Source organism: Diabrotica virgifera, chromosome 1, assembly GCF_917563875.1.
Source record: "Diabrotica virgifera virgifera chromosome 1, PGI_DIABVI_V3a".
Taxonomy (NCBI): Eukaryota; Metazoa; Arthropoda; class Insecta; order Coleoptera; family Chrysomelidae; genus Diabrotica; species Diabrotica virgifera.
This window is the reverse complement of record NC_065443.1, coordinates 65,955,023-65,979,493: the sequence shown is the minus strand read 5'-3', so window position 1 is coordinate 65,979,493 and position 24,471 is coordinate 65,955,023. Positions and strand designations below refer to the sequence as shown.

At 34.2% G+C, this 24,471-nt stretch overlaps 1 protein-coding gene and 1 long non-coding RNA gene across 2 annotated transcripts in view; one reads left to right on the top strand and one right to left on the bottom strand.

Annotated features, from left to right (window-relative positions):
- Positions 1-24,471, top strand: part of LOC126888616 (uncharacterized) — a 558,932-nt gene that overhangs the window by 250,122 nt on the left and 284,339 nt on the right. The window lies entirely within an intron of this gene.
- LOC114332279 (histone acetyltransferase KAT7) overlaps positions 1-24,471 on the bottom strand; it is a 406,379-nt gene that overhangs the window by 349,806 nt on the left and 32,102 nt on the right. Inside the window, exon 6 of the mRNA XM_050656904.1 lies at positions 14,126-14,505. Within this exon, the coding sequence (XP_050512861.1) occupies positions 14,126-14,505 (380 nt within the window). The remainder of the gene's footprint in view (positions 1-14,125; positions 14,506-24,471) is intronic.

The window sequence follows — 24,471 nt, the reverse complement described above, 5'->3', positions numbered from 1 at the left end:
CGTTAGAAAGAAATCGAAAAACTGTGACGCACTGAAAGATGCCTATGAGAAGTAGCATACACTAGTAATATGTAGTACATAGTTACGCCGTTATTAGCAAAATTTAGAGTTGGCGCAATGATATGATATGATCCAAACGAGCAAATTGAAACATATTTCGAGACGAATCTATTCATGTAAATTTTATTGAATTTGAGTGACATTATTTTCCATAAGATGTGTGCGGTGTCCTTAGCATATTTCTGGAAGTTTTTTTACTTGCTCAAGATTAGTTTGTTGTTCTCGCCTACTAACTTTCCAAGCTGTCTTTGCTTACAAATATAACTTTTTCATATTTATATGCTGGTTAAAGCTATCGCGTGTTCATTCTAGTTCTTCTATCGGAATTATATCGCATCATCTATCTCAATTCTACCTATATTATTTATTAGTATTATTTGTTGTTCGGGATTATAAATGAGTACCTATATTAGAGAAAGTCTAGGGGTGGCACCAATATTGATACCAAAATGAGGAAGTATGGCTCAATAGGATAACCCAGTCTAACTGATTACTATACAGAATATACTACTGCAATATTACCTAAAAAAACTGTTTCTGGAAGCAACAATAATTTTTCAAAAAATTAAATTACTTTTTACATAATCCGTTAAGTATATAGTGGCAAGTGCCCTTATCGTTACGAAAATTCTTGATAAACGATTTTATATATCATCGTTGATTGAAATATACCTCAATCAACGATATCATACAATCCTCAATCTTTAAAGTAGCACAATTTACTATCTCACAAAACGGACAAAATGAATTTTTTTCTTGACTGTCCATAATATTAACTCCACGTTTACATTAATTTAATGCTAGCGACGGCTAGCGTATATGTTACTATTAAAGAAATTAACCCCATCTCTACATTTTTATATTAACTTTAGTGTCTGAATTCTTGGAAAGACGCAATTAGCTGACTAGACGGTATAACTGCTCATATTTATGTCCATTTAATTCTGAGAAATTGAAAATTCAGCTCTTTACCAGAATCGATTTGGCGGTTATATTTTGTAGAAACCTACCTGCTGGTTACACTTCTTGAAACATTCAGTTCAGTGATTCAATTCAAAAGAGATCAAGAGATCATTGCTTTATGTAGCTGTCTAGCAATTTTTTCTAACTACTAAATAGACTGAGCGTACATTTACTCCCTGTTTTTGTCTATGATTCACATGCCTGGATAGTTAAAAAAGTAAGTGTGACATATAAAACTTAAATATCTAAAGAGAAATGAAAGTGACAATATATTTATTGTATATTGAATTACAAAGTCTGGTGTAAGTTATAAAACTTATTGCGATCTGGAACAAGTACGATGACAACAGCACTGGATGGACATCAAAGAAAGAAACAAGGGTAGTCTAGTATCTAAGAAAAGCCCAAAACTGAGAAAAATTTACAGAAGTCATCCAAACGTCGCTAGAAGAGGGCAGCTGAAGAAGAAGACCAGCTGTGATTGAATGTTGTCACAGTTAAAAAGGAATAAAAATGAATGCAATGTATTTTTGGAAAGACTAGACGGTAGAAGACCGACAGGACGGCCTAAAAAAAGGTGAAAAGATGCAGTCAGAGAAGACCAGGAGAAGATCGAAGTGAGACCATGAGAAATAGTAGCACAGGACCGGAACCAATGGTACCAATAGTAAACGCGGCAAAGACTCATGCAGAGTTGTAAAAGCCAAAGATGATGATGAACAATGAATGCATGTTGCAAGAATAAGGAATTTGGATGATCTTGTGGAATGGTATGGTAAGACCATATTAAACATCCAAACAAGAATCGTCTAATACGAAACAGATTTCCATACTGAACATGTGCCAGTCACGGGACACCTGCAGATAGAGTTGCACAAGTTTGACTTGAATGTTTGAACTTGACTTGAGTTTGACTTAATTTCAAGTCAAACTCAAGTCAATCCTTCTGACAAATAATTCAAGTCAAGTCAAACTGGTCAATCGTACAGGTTTGAAAATTCAAACTGTTTGTCAAACTAGTTTGAAAGAGTTTGAAAAATAATTTATTTCGTAGATATACTTTTTTGTCGAGATTGACATGTTAGCTGCCAATTAAGATAAGAAAATTAATAATACAATGTTCAGATATTATTTCACAAAGCACACACTTCAAAACGAACGTAATAAACAAGCCAAGCTTAATAATATGAACTACAAACTAATTTGCGGAGTAGCAGATTCAGACCTATCCAAATAAGTCAAAACAAAAGTAGGTACCTACGCTCTCCATTAGAATTAGAAATAAACACGTTACGCAATATGATATTCAAACTTCAAACTGTTTTTCCTCATAAACTTTTTGAATAACTTTTTTCAAAAAAATCTATTTTTTTACCCTGTTTTAGGTGCACAACTACCAAGTAATGTTATTTATATATTAATTGATAAAAAATTGTAATAAATATATATATAATTTATTATATAAAAAATAAAAAGTTTATAAGGAAATATTTACGATACTTTTTCATAATTATTTATTACTAATAAATGCATTTTTTATTCACTTTTTTTAAGCCGATGCTCTTTCATTTGACATATGTGGAATGGTTTTAACATAATTTTTTTCTGATGCAAATGTTTATGTTAATTCAAAAAAATGCTCTCTGGGATAAACAATTTGAATAAAATTTAAACAATTGAATGAATCGATTTATCACATATTAAGCACCAAAGAACCTTCATTTCACAAAAATTTCAAAACTATGCACTAATTTTTACAATAGTTATTGCGAATTTTTTCTTGCAATTTCGATCTTTTTCCGTAATTATATTAACAATAAATGAGTATATCAAACTTTGTAAAACACCATTTTGAAGCTTTATCCATACTCTCGAAGATGTTTGTACTAAAAAACCATAAGTTTCACTGTTTTCCATTGATTTGAAAAACAAAAAAGAAAAAAAGCTGTTTTTTGATACTAAATTGTTTATAAATAAAAATGACCACCAGATCCTACGCAGGAAATAGTTACAATTTGTTCTTATAGGTATTACCTGTCGAAAAAACGCTTCAGTACCCTCTGGCTGTTGAAGTGTCATGGAATAAACCTTATTACCCTGGACTATACGTAGTAGATTCTGTAGCATAGAACCTACCTCAGTCAGTCATAGTTTGCATAATTGCGAGGCACTAGATCGTTGGCAAAAAAGTACTTTTGAAGAGTACCAAGTTACTCCACAGATGCCTTCAGGCCTTCACTAGCCCTTTATAGCTGTTAAAACCTAATAGACTAAGAGCCGGGATAAGTGAAATTTGCAATCATTTTAGGCACGATAAGAGTCTATAACTTAAATAGTAGAACCTAAAAGAAATCGTATGAGTACCATGCTGTCACTTTTTAGTGGCACATGCGTCGACAGTGGCGCATCAAACTTTCCACTTATTGACGGGAAAAATAAATTAAAGAGTACCCCCCTCACTCCCAAAATTAATGTTTTTTCATGTTCTATGTGATTAAAAAATAAGACAGCACAATTTTAACCCACCACCCTCTTCCCCCTCCTTGATCGTCAAAAACCTTATTTTTCGTTTTTATCTTTTTTATGTGGGATGCAATCAATTTTAAAAATTTAATAGATTCACACATATAGTTGAGGCTTTTTAGATAGATACTTCAATTTACATAATATGTATATTATAACCTACAAAGAAACTTGATCTGATCTATTTTGAAGTCTATAAAATAGGGGAAATCCCCAAAAAAAACCTTAAAAACCAATTTTTTGGATTTTTGAAGGTGGCGAACCTTACGGAAAAATCGGAGAAAAATTAGAAATATAGTGTTTGATAAAATACAAAGAATACAAAAAAATTAGACATGCAGTCATCTCAAAAAAAGCCATCTAAATAAATATTTATATAATAAAAAATTATTAATCAAACAAAAAAGAGATATAGCTAAAAACTTGAAATTTTAAAACTCAATGGATATTTTCGGCTAAGGGTCTGAGGCTCACCGAAATACCATTGGGGATACAAGTCAAATAGACCTACACTTACAATTATTTCTAACTATTTTTAGATTAATAGTGCTGGCATTTCTCATCTGAGAATGAGAACTGGAAGCACTATAAAAATTATATTTTCACAAAAAAAATTTAAATTATATTTTGTTTATTAAAATTGTTTAGAATTGTTTATTATAATTATTTATTATAATTATTTGTAATTTATAATTTTCAGAATTAGTAATAGCACCTGTTCTGTACAAGCATCTGCCGCAGCCATGCGTGTGAATTTTTTGAGATTTTAAAATTGAATGCATGCCACCTAAAAAAAATAAAAACGAAAAACAACGTTTTTGATGGTGGGGAAGGGAGAACGGGGTGAGGGTTAAAATTGCGCGGAGTCTTATTTTTTAATCTCACAGAACTTAAAAAAATGAAAACAAATGAATTCTGAGAGTGAGGGGGGGGTACTCTTTAATTTATTTAATTTATTTAATTTATTTATCCCGTATATACTCTTACGGTGCCTAAAATGATTAGAAAATTTCACCTATCCCGACTCTTAAGGGTTCCAGAATTTTGGAGTACGATAGTCACTAACAACATTAACTAATGCAATATTTTTCGTAAAATAAAAAAAATTAAAGATCAGTTCAAAATTAGAAAAATACAATAAAATCGATTGATTCATACCTAATACTGCCTTTATTTTCGATTTTTTACATTCAACCCTATTAAAGATAATGATTGTACATAGTAGCAACCTTGTTGGAATGTAGTACTCTATAAATAACGCAGCTTTTTATCAGGCGTTTTGCCCATTTTATGATTTGAATGTAAACAAAAATGTTTATATAACGAACCGCGTCCGGTTGTAAAGTCAGATTGCCGATGTCAAACAAGATTATCACTGATGATTTTATTAAGGTATAATACGTTTTGTGTGCGTTTATACTCTTTATATACACTTTACCGCTATTGATGGTTTGATTTTTTTATCACTTAACACTCCATCGGACGGACTAAGATTATATCAGTGCATAAGGTTTTAAAAATTGGCATCTTGGATAAATATAGTATTCTACTCGCATATAATGACTGTTATTTACTCGCCTACGGCTCGTGTCATAAACTTCATATGCGTGAATAACAGTCACCATTATAATATATGCTTATTGAATAATATACTAATTTTCTATGACCGTTTAATAACATGCTCATTATTCGCTATATTTTAATAGATAATAGCACCCATTACTTTACCCGTGAGTAATAGTTCATTACTCACGGGCTAAAGTTAGATTCAAGTGGCGCATGCCAGTTTTAATATTAATCGTATATAACCTGCAAATAAAATTACTTAAACTTGTTTATTTAATACAATAATTATTGTAATTTATATCAACAATTAACTTCGAAAAATTTTTAAAGGAATTTTAACTATAACAATGTCAGTAGGTATATTTTTACGTTTATATCGTGTTTACTAAAAATTTTGACATTTATCATTAATTTATTTTAGTGACAGTGACATTAGCGCATTTTGTTTGGGGTGAAGTCGAGTTCGCTCCGCTTCGTTCAGGTATATTTTAGAAGGGTACGAATTGGCTCCCGCATGAATGCGGGTAGGCTCTCATATAATCGCGGAAACATTAGACATTGTTGCCAAATCGTGTAATATTTATACTGCTTAGGAAATTTACATAGTGATATAGACTTTTTATAGGAAAATTATACTTTTAGACAAATATTTTTAGAGTTTGTTTTAGTTCAACATTGGCATATGTGGCAATTTTAACACAAATTATCGGTGTCGGCCGGTATGCGCTCGACCGTTTTGCGCTCTTACCTGAAATCGGCCGGTTTGCGCTCTACACTCTAATACCCGAAGTTAAGTTAGGACCGAAGGGTTAGGTCTTCCTCCTTTCCCATAGATATTTCTAGGAAGGTACCTGTTTCTAACAAAAAGAGAAAATTTGAAAGAAGTGACAACGCTGGGTGATATTTTCGACATGTTTAGGTAAAATAAATTTTGTCTATGGGAGCCAATTAGGACTCTACCTTTTTTAGTTCAGGTAAAATTCTTACCATTGGGAGCGAACTCGACCCCGTCCTTTGTTTGTGTTAATTGGAATTAACGAATATTGTGTTGCTTTTTTAAATCGTAGTGTATTAAATATGTTATAACATATTACATATAGTTATATTATTATATTATATGTATAGTTAAATGTAAATATACATTACAACTAATGAAATACGTCCACCGATAATAGTCATTTCCTATTATTTATTAGATTCATTGACAGTAGGTACAAATTTATGCTTATAATTTTTCGGAAACGAATAGAACTTGGATTGACTATTTCTTGTTGTATTCTTACAATACATAAGAATTTGGTAATAGTAGGCAACCAATTATTCAGCCACGTATTAGAGGTAAACAGCATTTAGGAATTTTTGTAAATTATTATAATTTAAATCTCGAGTAGTTGATAATTATATTTTTTTCGTGAAATTAAAACTGTCGAAATGTCACTCGTGATACAAATCGATAATTTTAGAGCACTCGTGTAATTACTACTGAACATTCGTCAGTTGAATTTTAAATTATCAAAATTGTATTGAAACACAATAAAAATATAATTGACTAATAAATTTTATTTGACGAATAACTATTAACTGATTTATTTGTTGTTAGTGAAACCGGCCCTAATACAAATTTAATATGTATAGCGAAAATAGAGTGAGTCCAACCAAACGAAACATTTTGAAACCATCATTAAAACTATTACATAAAAGTTTAGTCATTTCCTCCTGGTAGAACTTGTATTTTGGAGATAATTTATGTTTTCCATGTTACCCAAAACCATTTTTAAAGTAATTTGTGTTTTCGAAGAATGTACGCATGAAGCACATCTATCACGCACGTGAATTTTAGTCGCAAAAACTTCCCCTATTACAATAAGGCTCATTAAAAGTCTTAAGTGGTTCATAGGAAGTGTAGTAATTTTTTCATCGACCGCCTCAGTGATCGGTTCCGTTCCCCAAGCTTCTATTTCTTGTCATTCAGTATGTAGTAATGTTTCTTCAATCTTGATCCTTTGAATATCAACTCTTCTTCTTCAGTCTTTTCTCATTTTTTCCTTCATAGTTGTTCTGATTTTAGCTGGTAGAAACTGTACTGTGATTGTAAAACAACTATTACAATTTCGTATACATTACATATCGACGTTTCCACATTTAATACAAAAAATTTAATATATAGCGAAAATAGAGTGAGGGCAACCAAACGAAACATTTTGAAACTGTCATTAAAACAATTACATAAAAGTTAGTCATTTCCTCCTGGTAGAACTTTTATTTTGGAGATAATTTGGGTTTTCCATGTTACCCAAAACCATTTTTAAAGCAATTTGTGCTTTCGAAGAATGTATGCATAAAGCACATCTATCACGCACGTGAATATTAGTTGCAAAAACTTCCCCTATTAGAATAAGGCTCATTAAAAGTCTTAAGTGGTTCATAGGAAGTGTAGTAATTTTTTTATCGACCCCCTCAGTGAGCGGTTCCGTTCCCCAAGCTTCTTTTTCATGTCATTCAGTATGTAGTAATGTTTCTTCAATCTTGATCCTTTGAATATCAACTCTTCTTCAGTCTTTTTTCATTTTTTCCTTCATAGTTGTTCTGATTTTGGCTGGTAGAAACTGTACTATGGTTGTAAAACAACTACTGCAATTTTGTATTCATTACATATCGACGTTTTCACGTTTAATACTAAAAATTTAATATAGCGAAAATATAGTGAGGGCACCCAAACGAAACATTTTGAAACCGTCATTAAAACAATTACATAAAAGTTAGTCATTTCTTCCTGGTAGAACTTTTATTTTGGAGATAATTTGGGGTTTCCATGTTACCCAAAACCATTTTTAAAGCAATTTGTGCTTTCGAAGAATGTATGCATAAAGCACATCTATCACGCACGTGAATATTAGTTGCAAAAACTTCCCCTATTAGAATAAGGCTCATTAAAAGTCTTAAGTGATTCATAGGAAGTGTAGTAATTTTTTTATCGACCCCCTCAGTGAGCGGTTCCATTCCCCAAGCTTCTATTTCTTGTCATTCAGTATGTAGTAATGTTTCTTCAATTTTGATCCTTTGAATATCAACTCTTCTTCAGTCTTTTTTCATTTTTTCCTTCATAGTTGTTTTGATTTTGGCTGGTAGAAACTGTACTATGATTGTAAAACAACTACTGCAATTTTGTATTCATTACATATCGACGTTTTCACGTTTAATACAAAAAATTTAGTATAGCGAAAATAGAGTGAGGGCAACCAAACGAAACATTTTGAAACCGTCATTAAAACAATTACATAAAAGTTAGTCATTTCCTCCTGGTAGAACTTTTATTTTGGAGATAATTTGGGGTTTCCATGTTACCCAAAACCATTTTTAAAGCAATTTGTGCTTTCGAAGAATGTATGCATAAAGCACATCTATCACGCACGTGAATATTAGTTGCAAAAACTTCCCCTATTAGAATAAGGCTCATTAAAAGTCTTAAGTGGTTCATAGGAAGTGTAGTAATTTTTTTATCGACCGCCTCAGTGAGCGGTTCCGTTCCCCAAATCGACCCTCTCGCCTTCACCCGACCCAACACCATTGCCATCGCCTCGCCATTGCCGGACATTACTAATTCGCAAATATTCCCAAAAGTTCGACGACCGGTCGCGGAGACGCGTGTGCCGAAATCATGCGGTTTTTTCTGCATTCATCACCACTCTCTGACGATGGATACGTTGATCAATACCAGGGTCGGATCCAATACAATTGTTCAATATTATCGCCGTTCCGGAAAAATATTGACGTAACTGTATAAAGCCAAATGTTCAGGAGATAAAAAAAACCATTTTTAAATATTTAAAATAGTGATTCAATGAAGAGTAATCGACCAGGAATATGGATATGACGTTTATCCTTACAACGTTGGCTTTCATTGTCATACTAGGGGAGTCAATAGAGAACAAAAGCATGCATTGTTTCGGAAAAATTCAAACAAGCTTATATTTTTCTAAAACTTTTTTTGTTAGTTTATATACATTTTAGGGTAAAAAATTCTACTCACAGATTTAGCCGCTAATTATTAATTATTTAAACAATTGCTTTGTATAAATAATTTTAAAAATATTGTTGAATTCCGGTCTACCAACGGCCAAAATCCCGACACGCCAGAATCCCGACAGGCCAGAATCCCGACAGGTTTGAAAAGTTTCTTTTTAACATATAATTACATTTATTTCTTGTTTTTTGTTTATGGCCATCTGTTTTTATTCTGTGTTACTAAACAAAAGTAGGTATTTACCATTTAATATGAACTAATTTTCTAAATAAAATTTCTAACATGGGTATATGAATTAAAAATTTTTTTTTGCCAATATATAGTCCAATAATATATGTATAATCAAATCCTGAATTCAAGTTTACTTTCATATCATATAATAGATATTATCATGTCACTTACAATCTTTCATTTCAGTAAGTATAGCTTATATATTATAATGAAGTGTTTAAATAATTGTTTCTTTTAAAATACATAATAATTAGTACCCCTACTTATTAGTAAGTAGTAATTTTTCAATTTCAATACTCTATAATATGATTTGGTATTGCATTTGAAAAGGAAACAATAAATATTCAAAATGTAGTGGTCGGAATTTTTACTTATGCGAGGATTTTTGCATGTCGGGATTTTGGCCTGTCAGCATTCTGGCGTGTCGGTGTTTTGGCCGTCGGGATTTTGGCTGTCGGGATTTTGGGCGCCACCGGTTGAATTCATCATTTTACTTTAATAAAATATGTTTCTATTTTGTTTTTGGTTATGCTGAATCCTGAATACGAATATGGCATTACAATTTGAAAATTCAACAATTTTGAGCTCTTATTCAGTATATCTGCATAACTAGGGAATATGGGAAACTTTTTTATTATCAATTTTACGAAAAAAAGTTATTCTTCATAAAATGCTCTGCATAGTCTACAATCTAAAATTCAACCATCAGATATAAAATTTTATTATCTCCTTTCCCTCTTATCTCCTTTCTTATGTATTGGCTGTATAAGGCCAACTGCCCATTCTTCCCTAGAGTTTTAATTATCGAATACTTTTTATTAATTAAGCTGCTTAAATTACGCATGCGCACTAAAATGTTTATTTATTAATAAACATGCAGTAAGTTTGTCAAACTCTTTCCTATAAGGATCACCATTTCGATTGTAAGATTTTCAAACTTTTTCCTTGACAAACTGCATGTTTGTTCACGACCTGTCTAGGATCAAGGTTAATATTGATTGATAAAATTTTTGGTAGATCATGCAGAAACGCAGAGCAAGTAGTAAACTGGCAATTAGATTTGTGTTGAGTTAGATAATATGTAATTATAGTTGCCGTTGAGTTTAGATTCAGTAAGTATGAATAAATAAATAAGGCAACTTACAGATTATTTTCTGACTTATTATCATTCATCGCGATGTGCATGGCGATCCTGATATTAGTTTAATACTTCAATATTTAAACCAAAAAATATTTAAGTTGAAATTAGAAGAAATTATTAAATTGTTAATTAAACTTTATTAAAGTAGTCATAGATAATTGAAAGAAGTTTCTGAACATAAGTGCGAATAAAACTATTGTTAATATTGCAAAATTTGTTAAAGATATTTTGTATCAAAATTCAATATTATTTAAAATTTTACTGTTTAATTACATCGTCCCCATTTTTGGCACCACAACAGGTACAAAAGGTGAAGATATCAACTTACTCGATTAATAATAATATATTAATAAACTAATATCCTTTTGCGCTTCTACTACAAGGTGACAAACCTCGGTCAAAAAACAATCGGCTACCGACAACAGCTGTATGCCGAATTTTGCAGGACGTACCCAGATATTCAAGTATCGGAGCAACGAGTATCAGACCAATAGCGGGTAATTATAAGAAACAACCTTATACCAGAGACTAGACGCAATATCATCAGAAGCGCAGTCGAACGGGAGATTCATAACGATGTAGTAATTGAAGATCAAGTCCCTGTTAAAGTTCATGAGCAGATTCCTGAGCTTGCCATACAAGAAACTCAACCTGGCAATACAGAGCAGGAAAACAACGAGTTACGTGATAACCTAGTAAGCGAAATGGCACGTGCGGTACAGGAGTTTAATGGAACAAACACACTAAGCAGACCCCCGCTACCGCGAATAAACTCTTGTAAGAAACTAGGGGCGCTGTTACAAATTGTGAACACTGAAGTCCTACCCAATTATGTCGTAGAAGTCCACACATTAGAATATTTGCACATGCCAATCTACTGTGCAGCAACAGCAATTGCTAATGTAATGGGCATTAAGATCCGAACACAACGGGGTACTAACAACGGAAGGACTGGTAACAGAATTGCACAGAATTGGAAAAAAGACTGCTCGGAAAGATTGAATTACTGCGTAGGGATATTGGTCAAGTCACAGAATATATACGAGGTGTAAAAAGTAGAAAAGTCATCAGGAGAGCTGAAGAAATAATACTGAGTAATGCAAGACATTCAAGATATGATCCAGAAAACAACACAGCCCAACAGTGCCTGGATAAATTAAAACAAAAACTCTCCGTTTATTCAGGACGACTAAGAAGGTACAAAGTGAGTAACAACCGAAAATCCGACAATGCCCTTTTTGAGACTGCTGAGAAGGCGTTCTATCGAAAACTCAATTCCACCGTAGAAAATCTCGATAAGTCTTACCCAAGGGGGAATCAACTTTCCACACCAGCTGCTCTTAACAACAATGCGGATGGATAGAACATACGACACAGAACTGCCAACACTACACTACTACTCTCTACGAACCCTTCACCACTGAAGAAGTCTCAAATATCATCAAAGAGCTTCATAACTGGAAATCTCCTGGACCAGATGAGTTCAAAACTTCTGGCTCAAGAAGTTTTTGGACTGTTCATGATTGCTTATCAACACTAATTAATAATGTTATTTCTAATCATAGAGCCTCAACAGAAAGGATACGCTAAGGGTTCCATGGGTTGCAAAGAACAACTTATCATCGACTCAGTCATTTCTAATCAAGCATATTCCAAAAAGAGGAACCTATTTACTGCCTTCATGGATTACAAGAAGGCCTTTGATTCAGTGCCGCATGAATGGCTTATAGATATATTGAGAATATATAAAGTCGATGATAATATAGTGACCTTTTTACAGCATATAATGACAGAGTGGAAGACTAGAATTCACCTTCAAATACCTGGTGAAAATAACATCGAAACTAAAAATATCGCAATCAGCCGGGGCCTTTTCCAAGGAGATTCGTTAAGTTCACTGTGGTTCTGTCTAGCTATGAACCCACTATCTCAGCTATTGAACTCCACTGACGCAGGTTTTAGCATCAAAAATAACAACAATGTGGTGGCGAAGCTTAATCATCTGTTGTATATTGATGATTTGACATTAATGGCTTCCACCCGAAACCAACTATGGGTGAAAACGATATGTATAAATATCTTGGAGTAAAGCAAGCGCGGAAAATTGACCATAAGCAAATGAAAACTGAGATAACTACTGAGTTTATACGAAGGGTAAAACAGCTGCTTCGTTCATACCTTAACAGTAGAAATTTGTTTAGGGCACTAAACACCTACGCATGTTCCGCGCTTAGCTATTCGTTTGGCATTGTTAAGTGGACAAAAACGGACATAGAGAATCTTCAGCGAAAAATAAGAACACACCTCACAAAGGCACAAAAACACCATCCTAAAAGTGCAGTAGAAAGAACAACATTACCACGGAATCTAGGAGGAAGAGGACTTATGGATATAGGTGAGCAATTAGATAAACAAATTGCTAATTTAAGAACTTATTTTCAGATGCAAGCTGAGACATCTACTCTACATCGCGCTATTTGCGCAGTAGATGACACAACACCGATCAAACTGAGGGAACCAGAAATGCGCATAAACCACCTCACTAAAGACGAAAAAATGCGCACATGGATGGGTAAACCTCTGCACGGGCGACATCCCAATGAGGTCAGCCAAGACTATGTCGACAATACGGCGTCGAACTATTGGTTGACATCAGGAAAGATGTTCCCTGAAACGGAGGGTTCATTACTAGCCATTCAGGATCAGGTTATACCAACCAAAAATTACCTGAAATATATCATCAAAGACCCTCAGGTGAAAACGACAAATGCCGATATGAATGTCAAACCCAAGAAACCATCCAACATCTTACAGGGGGCTGCCAGGCATTTGCTGCAACTAAATACAAGGAACGGCATGACGCAGTGGGAAAAATCCTTCATCAAGAGATAGTTATCAAGCTGGGACTTCTCCAAACGGACCATCTTCCATAATCAATACGTCCCTGAGAGTATGCTTGAGGATGGCAACTACAAGCTATACTGGGACCGCACTGTGCTCACAGACCAGACAGTGGCACATAATAGACCATATCTTGTACTAGTTAATAAATTAACAAGACAAACAACCCTAATTGATGTGGCGAACCTAACAATAATCTACGTAGTAAATTTACTGAAAAGATCTCCAAGTACAGAGATCTGGAAATTCAAATACGAAGACAGTGGAGAATGCAAAGTACCCAGACGATACCTATTATTATGTCTACCACTGGAGTCGTTCGGAAGAACCTCCTCGAAAGCATAAAAAAGCTGGGGCTAAATGAACATCCTTACAAGACCATGCAGAAAGCTGTACTACTCGCAACTGCCAGATGTGTACGAAAATTTTTAGGAGATACACCTGCATACCAAGTCGATAAAACGGGAAGAGTCCCACCAGAGCTCAATCCTTTTGATACCGTAGGTATCTGGAATGAGTCAATTTTCCTCTTAGAGGGAGTGTGAGCCGTATGGCTAAATCTGGATAACTATTGTTCGATACCACGAAAAGAGTCTCACCGGAGCTCAATCCTTTTGGTACCGTAGGTATCTGGGATGAGATGAGTAAATTTTCCCCATAGAGGGAGTGTGCGCCTTATGGCTAAATCTGGAAAAACTAATGCATAATCCACTTACCTTACTGAAGTACCCCACCGTGTGGCATCCCTCATTGTCTACCATGGTCATCACATAAAACAAAAACGGCTCCACATCATAGTATAAAGTTTTGTGGTCCAAGAAAAACTTAGCAAGAAGGCACAAATTTTGACAGTACTGTTTATACCGCTTTCCGTCCACTTCCCACACCGAAATCTTGTCTTTACGATACACTTCTTCGCCCGGGGGATGGCGCCACACGCACTTTACTATATGACGGTGTAAAATCGTATGTGACTTCATGTATCGAAGGCAGAACTCGCAGATGTAGAGTTTTGGGAGTCTGGCGTAATCTTCTGGGTAGGGACTTTGGTACCAAACCTCCATCTCGAATTTACCCATTTCAATATATTTTGTACCTATGAAAAATGGTCTATATTAATATAAACATATACATTATGTACTTAAACGGGGGTTTGGCATGATTTTTAAATCTTGTAAAATAGTTTCTTAATGACTACTGATCTTTAAACGATATACTTATACCATGCGCTGGAATAAGCCCCACCTCTTCCCTAGCACATAAGCAAAACGCTCAGACAGGTCGGGTTTTTAAATAATTGTTATGCACGTTTATGATATGGCAATATGGTTTCGAACTTTGCATGTGGCCTCTTCAGGGCATGGAAAAATTTCGATTTAAATTTCTTTTAAAATAGTAGCAAAACTGAAGATACTATTACTAGTGCAGTCACTGAAGGTTTTCACCTCCGATTTCGTTGAACCTCCATCGATTTTCATGAAAATTGGTGAGTAGCTAGAGAATACCTCCAGGAACAAAGGTGACATGATGCTAACTTGCGCTTTTACCCTGGGGGTGGATGCCCCCCGTTCGGGGGTGAAAATTATTTTATTAAAAATAATAAAATCGATGAAGGGACAAATTCTAAGCAAAATTTGTTATATAAAATTATTAATATAAACCAATACTTTTTGAGTTATTACAGATCAAAGATTTTATTTTTTCGTAAAAAATGCAAGTTTTAAAGCTGTTTTTCACGTATATGTCAAAAACTATAAGCTTTGACAAAAAAGTTAATATTACCAAATCGAAGATAATAAAAAACTGAATATACTTTCAACTTAAAATCTAAACTAATGTTAATTAAAAGTGAGTTATGGGTAATTGAATGTATGTTTTTTCGACCAGTACTCAAATCTAAGTATTCAAGCTTAACCTTCGGAGTACGGAGACTATTTTACTTAATTAGATTACGATGATGGGTCAAGAGTGACCCATTCTCATTTTATTTATAAGGGTGTTTTAAATAGTCAGTATTATTAAAGAGTATCTTTATTTAACAAAAACCAAAGAAACATGAAAATTATAATCCTAAATTATAATATTCGTTTAAATTTTTTAACATGGTTCCCAATTCTCGTCTTTTTGGTAGTAGTTGTATTTATTTGTGACAATATGGACTTCTTCACGTTTTGAATAAGTATTAGGTACATACAAACTCTTACAAATGTCCCACCTCTTTGAATACTTATTGTCACTACCCCTACAAGAATAACCACGACCTCATTTTGTTGCAGATTCCGGCACTTCTGTTTGCTTCTTTACACTAATACCCGTGGTCTTTATTGCAACGATTACGGATTTATGGTACCTGGTGGGTTCATTTTGTATTGATTCAGCTCTTCGTTTTATATGGGGTAAGGTTAATTGTTTTCCAAGATCTTCCAGAAATAGTTTTCTGCGAAAACAAAAGTATTGTAGCATGCAATATCCAAAAAGTTAAAAAAAAAATATTTAAGGGCCATCTTCTTGTTGCTCTTTTGCATGTGTATTCTCGGATAAATTTATCTAAAATATCAACTCCACTTTTGGTTTTGTTGTAATCCAAATAGTTCAGAAAGCCACTGCGCATTCGTTAGGAAAAATATTCTGATTCGGATTTTTTGCACAATCTTACTCAAAAAGGACCCCTTTTAACAAAGGACCAGGCAACACTCCTTATGGAAAAGTGGTCCCGATCAAATTTGATGAAAGTTTGGTCAATGATACTTCTTGATGTATAGATTAAAAAAGTCCATGGCACCTGGGTCTGAATAATTACTATTCTCGAGTTACAGCCTACTGAAGTTATTGGATTCGAGTACACGGTTTACTTTAAGTGCACTAATTTGCGGTCAAGTGAACGAAAATATTTATTATTAGAAAAAGAGAAACTCATGTTTTTCATACATACTTGCGTGTTGTATATGAATTCGTGGTCAAAAATAGTTGGATCGTATTTTAGTCTTCAGAAAACCTCCGAAAAGTCTTCAGAAAACTAAAGAAGTGCGGTATAAAATGTGCTGCTCGATCCATATAAGCATTATCATGTTTTCATGAATGCTTCTTAGTTATGCAATACCAGCAAAACTGCAGTTCGGCTTTATCTTTAGAAAACTACTGAACAGTGGCGGATCTAGGGGTAGATAGGGGTAATTCCACCGGTAACATGGTCCAGAATTAATGAAATAACTTTATTTAACGAAAATGAACGAGATGCAGCCATCAAAACAGATTTATAACCAAAGAGCGGATAGTGTGACGAAAAGACGTAAGCCCAGAGCACGGGCGCCCATATAAAAAATTTTAGGGGGGCAAACGTTAAGATATTGCACATTATATTTTGTATACTTTGAATAACCATATATAATTCAAAGCACCCGAAAAACCAGAGGGGCCACGGCCACCCCTGCCCATGGGTATGGGCGCCCATGGCCCAGAGTACGAGTTAAGGACCAGATAAGATGAGTTACGGGTGTTAAGAGTACGAAATTGGAAAACCAAGGCGAAGGATAGAAAGGAATGGAAGCTGATTCTCGAAGAGGCCGAGGTCCACCGGGGGTTCTACAGCCAATGATGATGAGCTTTTTAATACAAAATATTATGGAGAATAATGTTGTAGGGTTACTTTTATAACAACTATAATATTCATACTTAGGTATAATCATAATAAACTTTTCTCTCTGTATTTTTTTAAGCAAACAAAAATGAAATATGATTTGTCATTTCGTCTCTTTACTTAAATGGTTAGATATAATCCTGATACTTATATCATACGCATATGCAATAGGCAAAGACTAAGTCACATCTTCAAAAGCTACTATGGCGCCATTTACTTGGTGTACGCCATTTACTTGGTGTCTGTTTCTGTTTTTGTTTTGTTTGTAGTTTTTTACTATTTTTTGTTTTTTATTGTATTTTTTATTTTGTATAAGCTTTGTCCACAAATTGTTAAAATTTTTTGACAATAAAGCATACCTTACTTACTTACTTACTTACTATGCAGATTTGTCACTAGATGGCACATAACTTTCAGCACTTGAGTTGTCTCAATGACAGTTTAAAGGTTTGTTGATACTATGTGTTTGATGTAACGGCTTACTCTAATATTTTGTACAATCCGAATCCGAATGAACCAAATGTGATTGCATTAGTAGATACAACATATGCCTACTTACATAAAAGCAACTGTTTTCAAGTACTTCTACAATCTTATTCAATGCACAAAAGTAGACATATTTTAAAACCAACATTAGTTGTAGCACCTGATGGCTATATTTTATCGATTTTTGGACCATACTTTTCTGATTCGTACAATAATGATGCCAACATTCTTCAACATGAATTTAACAGAGATGGAAATTATTTAAGAGATTGGTTCCAAAATGGAGACATACTCCTGGTAGACAGAGGATATCGAGATTGTATACCATTTTTACAATTACTAGGTATCGAACATAAGATGCCAGCCCTTTTGTCACGTGGACAAAAGCAACTTTCAACTGAAGATGCTAATAACTCACGCATTATTACGAAAAATCGATGGATTGTAGAAGGAAGAAATGGTCATTTACGCTCTGTCTTTAAATTCTTTTCCAATCCTATAAACATGCACCATGCAAAAAACTAAATGATTTTTACCGTATTGCTGGTGCACTATTAAATAAGTATCACCCACCGATCCACATGCAAGGTGCTACAGCTGAAGCAGCTGAACAGTTATTACAGAGGTTACTAATTCCCAATGTTGTACAAGCTAGAGTTGAGACTGATAATCTGATTAGAAGAAATGGTCAATGGAGAAGGCTTCATAATCATGAGTTTGCTAACTTTCCTGTTTTCGACTTAGACTACCTAAAAGACCTTACGATTGGGATATATCAAATTAAACTGGCACCATCTTACATACAAGATAAAATAATAAGAGAAAATGACGAAGAGTTTCAAATTGATGAGAATATGGATGAACCGGGATTCATAAGAGTTCGAATATTTTCTAGGTTTCGGCAAGCTACAAAACACCAAGTATTCATTTCCTATACGGTTGATGAAGATAATGATGAAGATGAGCCTGTAGAAGAACCGATTAACGGGTACTACTGTACCTGTCAATCTGGTGCGAGAACTGTAGGTACTTGTGCTCATGTCACCAGTGTGTTGTGGTTTTTAGGCTTTGCAAGACATCAACCTAATGTTATGTATCCTGACAGGTCGTTAGTTAACACGACGTATGATGCATCGAAGCGAAATCAGCAAAATGTTAATGTACGAATAGTCGAAGATGATTTAAACCCGATTTTTCCATACACAATTGTAATCAATATTTAGCATTTACAAACTACCAGGTACTTTGTTTTTGAAGTGAAAACTTCTTTAGGGACATTGTGCGATTTTTGGATAGGGGAAAAAGCATTGAATTCGCGACCGTCATTGCGACCGTCATCGCGACCGTCATCGCTTATGCTATATATTATTTGTATGTATACATAAATTGTATAGAAGTATTTAAATTTAAAATAAATAATGTAAAACCTATTTTTCGATAGGGAAAAAGGATTTATTTCGCGACCGTCATCTCTTCGGCGAAATAAATTTTGTACGTATATGTATTGAAGTGAAAACTTCTTTAGGGACGTTGTGCACTTTTTGGATGGAAAAAAGTATTAAATTGGCGACCGTCATTGCGACCGTCATCGCTTCGAAGAAATAAATGTTTGAAGTGAAAACTTCTTGAGGGTCGTTGTGCACTTTTTGGACGGGGAAAAAGTATTAAATTAGCGACCGTCATTGTTTCGACGAAATAAATTTTTGAAGTGAAAATTTCTTTAGGGACGTTGTGCACTTTTTAGATAGGGAAAAAGTATTGAATTAGCGAACGTCATCGCGGCCGTCATCGCTTCGGCAAAATAAATTTATAAAGTGAAAACTTCTTTTGGGGACGTTGTGCACTTTTTAGATGGGGAAGAAGTATTGAATTAGCGACCGTCATCGCTTCGGCGAAATAAACATTTGAAGTAAAAACTTCTTTAGGGACGTTGTGCTCTTTTTGGATGGAAAAAAGTATTAAATTATCGACCGTCATCGCTTCGATGAAATAAATTCGTGAAGTGAAAACTTCTTGAGGGACGTTGTGCACTTTTTGGATGGGGGGAAAAGTATTGAATTATGGACCGTCATCGCTTCGACGAAATAAATATTTGAAGTGAAACTTCTTTAGGGACGTTGTGCACTTTTTCGATGGAAAAAAGCATTACATTAGCGACCGTCATCGCTTCGATGAAATCAATTTTTGAAGTGGAAACTTCTTGAGGGACGTTGTGCACTTTTTGGATGGGAAAAATATTATATTAGCGAACCTTCATCGCTTCGACGAAATACATTTTTGAAGTAAAATCTTCTTGAGGGACGTTGTGCACTTTTTGGATAAGGAAAAATTATTAAATTAGCGACCGTCATCGCTTCGACGAAATAAATTTTTTAAGTGAAAACTTTTATAGGGACGTTGTGCACTTTTTGTATGGAGGAAAGATATTGAATTAGGGCCGTAATCGCTTCGACGAAATAAATATTTGAAGTGAAACTTATTTAGGGACGTTGTGCACTTTTTCGATGTAAAAAAGTATTAAATTAGCGACCAGCATCGCTTCGACGAAATAAATATTTGAAGTGAAAATTTCTTGAGGGACGTTGTGCACTTTTTGGATGGGGAAAAAGTAGTAAATTAGCGACCGTTATCACTTGACAAAATAAATTTTCGAATTGAAAATTTCTTTAGGGACGTTGTGCACTTCTTGGATGGGGAAAAAGTATTGAATTTGCGACCGTCATCACTTCCCTGAAATAAATTTTGTACATATAGAAATTATGTGTATGTATACATAAATAGCATAGGGCATACGCATCGCGTATATCATATATGATATAGGTATAACACTTCTTTTAGGATGGGGTAAAAGCATTGAGCTCGTAACTTATATACCATAAGAAGTTTTCACTTCTGTCGGCACTCCCACGAGTGCCTTTAATTTTTTTTTGTATTGAAATCAAGTCCATGTTCTCTACCTGTCTTATATCTGATATGCGGGACAAGTTTCATGTCAACTAATGTATTTTTTTATGTTTTAACAATGTTTTCTTTAATTATTCTGGAACATGTTACGAGTGAAATTACCCCCATCTCCCCTAGATCCGCCACTGTTCGGTATTTTTCTAAAGATAAGGTGGAACTACGGTTTTGCTGGTATTCCATAACTGAGAAGCATTCATGAAAACATGATAATGCTTATATCGATCTAGCAGCACATTTTATACCGCACTTTTTTAGTTTTCTGAAGACTTTTCGGAGGTTTTCTGAAGATTAAAATACGATCCAACTATTTTTGACCACGAATTCATATACAACACGCAAGTATGTATGAAGAACATGAGTTTCTCTTCTTCTAATAATAAATATTTTCGTTCACTTGACCGTAAATTAGTGCACTTAACGTAAACCGAGCACTCGAATCCAATAATTTCAGAAGGCTGTAACTCGAGAATAGTAGTTATTCAGACCCAGGTGCCATGGACTTTTTTTATCTACACATCAAGAAGTATCATTGACCAAACTTTCATCAAATTTGACCGGGACCACTTTTCCATAAGGAGTGTTGCCTGGTCCTTTGCATGTTGCCAGGACCAAAAGTGGGTCAAACATTTTTTAAACGTTTTTTTTTTGTTTTTTTCCTAAAATTATTTTTTTTGCATGGAACAAAGTTTTTTTAGGTTTTTTGTATCATTCCAAACAGAAAAGGTCTTTAGTGACTTTTCTCTAAAGTTGATAGTTTTTGACATATAAGCGATTAAAAATTGAAAAATTGCGAAATCGGCTATTTTTAACCTTCAAAAACTATGTGAAAAACTTAAAATTTGAATGTTGCCAAGGTAGGTAGATATTCTTTAAACATCGATTGATAAAATCCCGAAGAGTTTTTTGCAATACAGTATTCAAAACTCCTTTGTTTTTTAATTCCTAATCACGCATGCGCGACACTTTGATTTTTTAAATGAGAATAGGGGTCGTGTGGTAGCTCATTTGAAAGGCTCTTCAATTCTCTATTCAGTCATGTAAACATGTACATAATTATTTATACAGGGTGTCCAAAAAATTTTTATTAAATTAAATTATTTGACAAAAAAAAAATTTCTTATTAAATTAAATTATTTGACAAAAAAAGAAGTAGGACAACCTGTATAAATAATTATATAAATGTTTATATTACTGAATAGAGAATTGAAGAACCTTTCAAATGAGCTAGCACACGACCCCTATTCTCATTAAAAAAAATCATCGATTACGTCATCACGCCCAGATGGATGACGTCACTAGTATACCATATATGCCACAATATCATAACTTAAAAATAAAAATCGACCTGTTTCGGGATTTTTTTTAAAGTCGCCGGTTTACGAAATAACGAATTTATTCCTTTCATTTGCACCATACTGTCGCATGTCGGTGGAAAATAGTGTCGCGCACGCTTGATTAGCAATTAAAAAACAAAGGAGTTTTGAATATTATATTGCCAAAAACTCTTCGGGATTTCATCAATCGATGTTTAAAGAATATCTACCTACATTGGCAACATTCAAATTTTCAGTTCTTCACATAGTTCTTGAGGGTTAAAACTGGCCAATTTCGCAATTTTTCAATTTTTAATCACTAATATGTCAAAAACTATCAACTTTAGAGAAATGTTACTAAAAACCTTTTCTGTTTGGAATGATCCAAAAAACCTAAAAAAACTTCGTTCCGTGCAAAAAAAATAATTTTAGGAAAAAAAAACAAAAAAAAACGTTTAAAAAAATTTTTACCCACTTTTGGTCCTGGCAACATGCAAATTTGTTAAAAGGGGTCCTTTTTGAGTAAGATTATGCAAAAAATCCGAATCGGAATATTTTTCCTAGCGGATGCGCAGTGCCTTTCTGGACTAAAAATAATCTTTGGTTTATACTTTTAGAGTCCACCCGAAATTTCATGTTCATTGTGTAAGGTTGATAATAATGCGACAAATTTGTTAGGCTTGGTTACATATAAAACTAAAATTAAGTTTCTAGTGAACAAAAATTTTGAATAATACACTGAACCATCTGTCATTTCAAGCAATGATTTGGGTAAATCCTTCCTATTTTTTCTAATAGTACCCAAAAAAGTTAAATTTTTCGATAAGAGTTCTTCAGATAAAGCAATGGGTGCGTTCGGACGACCACAGCGGCTGGACAGCTGAGCCAGCAGTAGCTGTCAGACGTCACCGCTGGAAGCCAGCCGCTGAGAGATTTACTAAGCTTTCCCTATCACGGCTGGATACAACCACTCAGCCGATTTCTGCTGACAGCCAGCCGCTATGGTCGTCCGAACGCACCCAATGTCAGTAAAAAAATTGTCAGTTGTAATATTTCGACCAGACCTATACCAATGTTTTGCAACATTGTTGCTACCATTTTTCTAAATCGGAAAACCGGGTCAGGATTGACCCGGTATCATAGATGTTACGTAGAGGAAAAACTGTAATTTGCATGTTCACGAAGGATACAAGAAAAAATAGTTTGAAACAAAAAAAATTCAAGGCACTCGTGGGAGTTCCGACAGAAGTGAAAACTTCCTATAGTAAAGCTGTTCCCGATCTAACAAGAAGTGCTATACCTATATCATATACGCGATGCGTTATTATATGCTATTTATGTATACATACACATAATTTATATACGTACAAAATTTATTTCAGCGAAGTGATGATGGTCTCAAATTCAATACTTTTTCCCCATCCAAGAAGTGCACAACGTCCCTAAAGAAGTTTTCAATTCAAAAATTTATTTCGTCGAAGCGATGACGTTCTCTAATTTAATACTTTTTCTCCATCCAAAAAGTGCATAACGTCCCTCAAGAAGTTTTCACTTCAAATATTTATTTCGTCGAAGCGATGATGGTCGCGATGACGGTCGCTAATTTAATACTTTTTCCCCATCCAAAAAATGCACAACGTCACTCAAGAAGTTTTCACTTCAAATATTTATTTCGTCAAAGCGATGACCGTCGCGATGACGGTCGCTAATTTAATACTTTTTCCCATCCAAAAAGTGCACAACGCCCCTAAAGAAATTTTTACTTCAAAAATGTATTTAGTCGAAGCGATGGCGGTCGCTAATTTAATACTTTTTCCTCATCCAAAAAGTGCACAACGTCCCTCGAGAAGTTTTTACTTCAAATATTTATTTCGTCAAAGCGATGACCGTCGCGATGACGGTTGCTAATTTAATACTTTTTCCCATCCAAAAAGTGCACAACGGCCCTAAAGAAGTTTCCACTTCAAAAATTTATTTCGTCGAAGCGATGACGGTCGCTAATTTAATAATTTTTCCCCATCCAAAAAGTGCACAACGTCCCTCAAGAAGTTTCCATTTCAAAAATTTATTTCATCGAAGCGATGACGGTCGCTAGTTTAATAATTTTTCCCCATCCAAAAAGTGCACAACGCCCCTAAAGAAGTTTTACTTCAAAAATTTATTTCGCCAAAGCGATGACGGTCGCTAATTTAATACTTTTTCCCCATCCAAAAAGTGCACTAATTCCCTCAAGAAGTTTTTACTTCAAAAATGTATTGGTGTCCAAAAACTTGTTTTTAATTTAAATTATTTGACAAAAAAAAGAAGAATAGATTGCATAATTTTTTTTGGGAAAAATTTAGAATAAATTTATATCAGAGACCACGAAATTATAGATTTTCATCGCCCTGTATATGACCAAAAATTGTAATAGGATAATTTAGTTGGTAATCAGTGTTTTCGCGGAAAAGTGAAATCGTTAAGAAGTTGGTTTCTTTTAATGGGTTTTTGAACGGACTTAAACAATGGTGCGGGCAGATTACACAATACCGTTTATTTCGCTTTGCGAGAGTGTTGAGTCTGATTTTGACGAGAGAAAAAATGGACTGTGAAATGAATATCTGAAGGAGGCAGTCCAGTTTTGAAAAGTGAGAAGTCAGTGTAAAGTGGTGAAGTTGGCCTT